This window comes from Silurus aristotelis (genome assembly GCF_946808225.1).
Source record: "Silurus aristotelis genome assembly, contig: scaffold_166, whole genome shotgun sequence".
NCBI lineage: Eukaryota > Metazoa > Chordata > Actinopteri > Siluriformes > Siluridae > Silurus > Silurus aristotelis.
The window spans coordinates 1-7,408 of NW_028148980.1; the positions used below are offsets into that span (position 1 = coordinate 1).

Consider the following 7,408-nt stretch of genomic DNA (forward strand, 5'->3'; position numbering starts at 1 on the left):
CAGACACACACACACACACACACACACACACACACACACACACAGACACTCATACACACACACACACACACACACACACACACACACACACACAGATATACTAATGGCCTAAAACTCTTGTAGTTGTGAGGTGATATTTATTCGTATACCTTGAGGAACTTGAGTTGATGTAGAAAGGCGTTAGCTATGTGGAACAGCATTCCATTTGTTAGCATTTACAGTCAGGATCGATATTAGCATTAGTGGTAGCTAATATGACTTACAGTTTAGAGTCTGTGGAGTTAGCATGCTATGCTTAGTCACCTCGTGCCCTTTTCAGAGGGACACTGGAAAGAACAAGCAGGATGCAATGAGATTATGGACAGTCTTATCACTCGTCCTCTTCCTGTCTCATCCCTCGCTCTGGCGTTACAATGCTTCCCGCTCGCATCCTGGGCTTTTCTGTTCTCCATATTCAATTTTTTTCTTCATTAACAGGAGTGTAAGACTCTGTAGTCAGTATTTATTTGACAGCGTGTCTTTTTACCCACAATGCCTTGCTCTGTTGTTGTGCAGGTACAGCATTGTTTCTCCTGACGAGGAAAGGCTGAAGGTCTCGACTCTCGGGCTTCACAACGGCCACAGCTCTCCCGGGAGCGCCATGAGCAGTACCATAACTAGCGTGGGTGGCTACAACATGGAGAACAGCTACAATGGTAAAATCTCCACAAGAGGGCGTGGCCAATTGCGGAGCCGTTTTGTGAAAAAAAATGGCCAGTGTAATGTTGTTTTCTCCAACATGGAGGACAAATCGCAGCGCTACCTCGCTGATATATTCACGACCTGCGTGGACATCCGCTGGCGCTACCTACTGCTCATCTTCTGCACCACGTTCATGGTGTCGTGGCTGATTTTTGGATTGATTTTCTACAGCGTGGCACTCGCACATGGAGATTTCGACCCTGATCGCCACATGCAGGGGCAAACAGGGGCAGGAGCTCCAGGCGAGGGGCAACATAAGGAATGGAAGCCTTGCTTGCTCCATGTGGAAGGTTTTCTTGGTGCCTTCCTGTTTTCAGTCGAGACTCAAACAACGATTGGGTATGGCTGGCGCTGCGTCACTGAGGAGTGTCCAGTTGCCGTGGCAACAGTGGTGGTCCAGTCTATTTTGGGATGCATCATTGACTCGTTTATGATTGGTACCATCATGGCCAAGATGGCGCGACCCAAAAAGCGAAATCAGACGCTGCTGTTTTCCCAAAACGCTGTTATAGCGCTGCGGGACGGGAAACTGTGCCTCATGTGGCGTGTCGGAAATCTCAGAAGAAGCCACATCGTGGAAGCTCACGTCCGGGCACAGCTGATCAAACCCAGAGTGACAGAGGAAGGAGAGTTTATCCCGCTGGAGCAGACGGACCTGAATGTTGGTTACGATGAAGGAACCGATCGCCTTTTTCTCGTCTCACCTCTGGTCATCGTTCACGAGATCGACGAGGACTCTCCACTTTGGTCCATGAGCCGCTCAGATCTGGAAAACGATGTATTTGAAATTGTGGTGATTCTCGAAGGAATGGTTGAAGCCACTGCTATGACCACACAAGCACGAAGCTCATACCTTTCTCACGAGATCCTCTGGGGTCATCGCTTCGAGCCGGTCGTATATGAAGATAGCGATCGCTACCAGGTGGACTACGCTCACTTCCACAAAACCTATGAAGTTGCCTCGACTCCTTCATGCAGTGGAAAGGAACTCAGTGAGTCAGCAAGTCATCACTCGTCCAAAGTGTCTTCACAATCCGGGACACCAGTTAGCTGCAGGACCCATTTTCTGCGTCCACCTTGCTCGCCCAGCGCATTCTGTTATGAGAATGAAGTGGCTCTGTACTCTGGGGAGGAGGAGGATGATGAAGGGATGAATACACACAAAGTTGAGGAAGGACTAACAACATTAAAAACGGATCTAACAGTTATAACGACGACGGGCGTTCCACCAGAATTCCAAAAAATGTTACTCCAGGATGCTCCAACGCTAACAACTGGAAGCAACGTCCTCTGTGTGCTGGACATGGACAATCAGATGGAGTTTGATATTCTTCAGACCTCCATTCCTCTCGATCCTCTGACATACAAAAGTGAATCAGAAATATGACTCTATGGGATCAGAGGCGTTTCACAACGTCCCAGGAGTTCCACATCTTCAGTTTAGAATGAACTGAATGGAAGTTGGTGAGGGATTACTGCACTTTTTGCACATTTTATGTAGATTTTGATTCATCAGTAAAATGTATATAGGAGCAATTTGCCTGCTTTAATTTGTATATTTGCTCAGACTGAAGCTCGCAAAGACATAAAAACATGACTATCTGTGGATCCTGGTGGTTCGCACTTTAGAATCTTTATTGTTCCTGAAAGGATCACATGATCCATGACAGCTGATCACAGGTGAAGAAATATAAACTCAAAGTCACTGTGGGTATTTATTGGAACATAAGAAGAGGAAATAAAGAAACACAAAGACCGTGAACAAATAAACCTCTATATCAGAAGAAGAGTTTATTTACCGCACTGATTTATGGGAAACGATACGGTATAGATCAGCGTTACGCATGCCCGGAGCGTCATAACATCCACATGTGCCACATACGGTTATTATGAGCTCTGACAGAGTACTTCAATAACATTTATTTGTTCATAAGAAGGATTCCAACCTCATCTTCTCATCTTTCCAGAGTCATGACTCATGTTGCCTTCATTCAGTTTTTTTAACTCCAGTGAAATAAATGCTAGCATAGAAAACTGACTAAATCAAAGCTAATCTTGTATGAAACATGCACACTAGTTTTTCAGTACAAATACACTAACAGTATAAATACATGAACACACCACACAGTAAACACACACTAGCATAAAAGTAAATAAGCTCAAATAAAAGTTAGAATGTTTATTACAGTGATTAGCGTTACACTATCAGACGAAACCACAAACTGGTACAGACGTCAGAACATCTGTATATCTAATGTTATATAACAGTCATTTTCTGTGTGATATTCTGTCCCTGAAAAGCCACTGAAAATAAGTGTGTGTGTGTGTGTGTGTGTGTGTGTGTGTGTGTGTGTGTGTGTGTGTATGATGCTCCTGGTCCATGCCCATACTTATCTTAGATATCAGAAGATTATGTGATAATTATGGAATGTAGCCTCAAAAAAAAGCAATATTAATTAGAGCAATAGTGTGAGAGTGAAGAGTCTACTCAACTGTACTCTATTCAACTCTACTCTTTTTAACTCTACTTTATTCTGCTCTACTCAACTAAATTCTACTGTACTATATTCTACTCTACTCTATTCCATCTCAACTCTATTCTACTCTAGACTCTACTCTATACTCTACTCTACTCTATTCCATCTCAACTCTATTCTACTCTAGACTCTACTCTATTCTACTCTAGACTCTACTCTATACTCTACTCTACTCTATTCCATCTCAACTCTATTCTACTCTAGACTCTACTCTATTCTACTCTAGACTCTACTCTATACTCTACTCTACTCTATTCCATCTCAACTCTATTCTACTCTAGACTCTACTCTATACTCTACTCCATTCCATCTCAACTCTATTCTACTCTAGACTCTACTCTATTCTACTCTAGACTCTACTCTATACTCTACTCTACTCTATTCCATCTCAACTCTATTCTACTCTAGACTCTACTCTATTCTACTCTAGACTCTACTCTATACTCTACTCTACTCTATTCCATCTCAACTCTATTCTACTCTAGACTCTACTCTATTTTACACTATACTCTACTCTATACTCTACTCTACTCCATCTCAACTCTATTCTACTCTAGACTCTACTCTATTCTACTCTAGACTCTACTCTATACTCTACTCTACTCTATTCCATCTCAACTCTATTCTACTCTAGACTCTACTCTATACTCTACTCTATTCCATCTCAACTCTATTCTACTCTAGACTCTACTCTATTCTACTCTAGACTCTACTCTATACTCTACTCTATTCCATCTCAACTCTATTCTACTCTAGACTCTACTCTATTCTACTCTAGACTCTACTCTATACTCTACTCTATTCCATCTCAACTCTATTCTACTCTAGACTCTACTCTATTCTACTCTAGACTCTACTCTATACTCCACTCTATTCCATCTCAACTCTATTCTACTCTAGACTCTACTCTTTTCTACTCTAGACTCTACTCTATACTCTACTCTATTCCATCTCAACTCTATTCTACTCTAGACTCTACTCTATTCTACTCTAGACTCTACTCTATACTCTACTCTACTCTATTCCATCTCAACTCTATTCTACTCTAGACTCTACTCTATACTCTACTCTATTCCATCTCAACTCTATTCTACTCTAGACTCTACTCTATTCTACTCTAGACTCTACTCTATACTCTACTCTATTCCATCTCAACTCTATTCTACTCTAGACTCTACTCTATTCTACTCTAGACTCTACTCTATACTCTACTCTATTCCATCTCAACTCTATTCTACTCTAGACTCTACTCTATTCTACTCTAGACTCTACTCTATACTCCACTCTATTCCATCTCAACTCTATTCTACTCTAGACTCTACTCTTTTCTACTCTAGACTCTACTCTATACTCTACTCTATTCCATCTCAACTCTATTCTACTCTAGACTCTACTCTATTCTACTCTAGACTCTACTCTAACATCTATTCTACTCTATTCCATCTCAACTCTATTCTACTCTAGACTCTACTCTATACTCTATTCTACTCTATTTCATCTCAACTCTTTTCTACTCTATACTCTCCTCTCCTCTGTACTATATAATCTATTCTATACTCTACTCTATACTCATCTCTACTCTATATGCTACTCTATAATCTACTCTACACTCTCCTCTCCTCTAATAAATTCTCATCTACTTTATTCTTCTCAAGTCTATTGTATTTTCTTCTCTTTATTGTCCTTCAATCTGTACTCTTCCCTCTACCCTACTCTATAATTTACTCTAGACTATACTCTATAATCTACTCTAGATTATACTCTAAACTCTACTCTATACTTTACTCTACTTTATAATCTACTCTAGACTGTACTCTCATCTACTGTATTCTACTCAACTCTATTCTATTTACAACTCTTTATTCTCCTTCACTCTATACTCTACTGTACTCTCCTCTCTACTCTACTCTCCAATCTACTCTAGACTATACTCTAAACTCTACTCTAGACTCTACTCTCCTCTACTCTCAACTCTCCTCTATACACTACTCTACTCTATAATCTACATTCTACTCTCTCTTCTGCTATCTACTCTACTGTATATCCTACTCTCTACTCAAATCTACTCTATACTTTACTTTACTATACACTATATTCTATATTCTACTATTTACTCTATACTCTACTTTCTAATCTACTCTATACTGTACTCTTTATATTCTACTCTACTCTACTCTACTCTACTCTACTCTACTCTACTCTACTCTACTCAATACTCAATCTGTCCCACTGCAGGTGAAATATTTCTGTTTGTATTCAGGAATAAGATTATACGCATGCACTGAGCTTTTGTTACATTGTAGCTTTAAAAAACAAAACAAAACACAAGAACCTGAGGTGAAGGTGTGTGTGTGTGTGTGTGTGTGTGTGTGTGTGTGTGTGTGTGTGTGTGTGTTAGCAATCTGTGTCTGCACTACTGCAAATAAAATGGCATAACTGTGTGTTTTAATGATGATGCATGTTTTTTTTTTTTTTTCCAAAAAAACACACACACACACACACACACACACACACCCTGTCCTTTTTCACACGAACTGAAATCAGGACACATCTGGTGGTGTTCTCCACCCCTGCTGGTGAAAGTGTGTATGTGCAGTTAGGGCCACTTTACATCTCACACTGACAAACACTGTTTCTGTCTGAGACTGAGGCGTCACTGGGTGACGTCATCAATTAGCAACAGCCTCTCTCTCTCTCTTTCTCTCTCTCTCTCTCTCTCTCTCTCTCTCTCTCAAGATTCAAAGTTTGGTTTATTGGGATGACAAATACGGACATTTATATTGTCAAGCATAGAATATACAGATACATAACAGAAATAATAAACTATATTAATACTGTATATAACATAGTATAGAATCTATAATATACTGTAATATAACTATAATAACAATATAAAAACTATAATTATAAAAGGAATAGTTAGAAAAAATTAAATACACTAATAATAATAAAATACAATAAAAGTAGAAAGGAAAGAAAACGAGATGTATGTATGTGTGTGTGTGTGTGTGTGTTGCATCTCTCACACACACACACACACACACACACACACACACACACACACACACACACACACACACACACACACACACACACACACAAACGGACTGCTATTATCTCTTTCAGCCACTAGATGACTCTGTACACTAACATCAACCCATCTCTCTCTCTCTCTCTCTCTCTCTCTCTCTCTCTCTCTCTCTCTCTCTCTCTCTCTCTCTCTCTCTCTCTCTCTCTCTCTCTCTCTCAGAATCAGAATCAGGTTTAGGATGTGTGTTTGAATCTCAGCCCTAAATAGAGAAATACACTGATTATGGTAAGTTGTGTAGCTGGATGAGTACAGGCAGTGTGTGTGAGTGTGTGTGTGTGTGGAGCAGCACAGGGATGTTTTAGATGTTTTCAGTTAAGATGAGAAAGTTTTGGAATAACGTTTGAAAATGCTGGTTTCTGATGGTTTCTGGGTGAACGTTTGTCCTTCAATAAACTGAAAATCCATTTGTTCAGACCAGTGAATATTTTCTCTGTATGTTTACGACACAGAGCCATGATTTCACACACAGACTCGATTAGAAATGGTGTAACAAATGCAATCAAATGTTGTAGAAGGTTCCTTAAATTAATATTGTGGTTTGTACAACACCTATGATAAAATCAGACCTTTTTGTACCCTGATCAGTGTGGAACTGGTGTGAGAATGGAATGATTAAATGATGAATCACATACACAACACTCTTCAAAATGCTGCTGCTCCCAGGAGCCGTTTATTAAACTCTGCTTTTATTTAATCAGATGTTCCTGTTACTCTGGATCCTCACACCTGAAGTCCTTCATTCTTACTTCTGTACCTGCTGGTGCTGTCCTAATGAAAATATAACAGGAAATTGACCTGCGTTTAGTTTCAGAAACATCCAGTTGTCGCAGATCTTCCACCTACACCTCCACCTCCACCATTCCCTTAGCTCCATCCACCCCAATACTCTAAACTCCATCCACCCCAATACTCTGAGCTCCATCCACCCCAATACTCTAAACTCCATCCACCCCAATACTCTGAGCTCCATCCACCCCAATACTCTAAACTCCATCCACCCCAATACTCTGAGCTCCATCCACCCCAATACTCTAAACTC

The 7,408-nt window shown here is 40.3% G+C and overlaps 1 protein-coding gene across 1 annotated transcript; it reads left to right on the top strand.

Annotated features, from left to right (window-relative positions):
- The first annotated feature begins 19 nt into the window (after positions 1-19).
- Positions 20-3,415, top strand: kcnj4 (potassium inwardly rectifying channel subfamily J member 4). Its single transcript, XM_083570938.1, has one exon. It carries the CDS (start codon positions 287-289, stop codon positions 2,126-2,128), a length of 1,842 nt encoding a protein of 613 aa, XP_083427064.1. The 5' UTR covers positions 20-286; the 3' UTR covers positions 2,129-3,415.
- Positions 3,416-7,408: the final 3,993 nt, after the last annotated feature.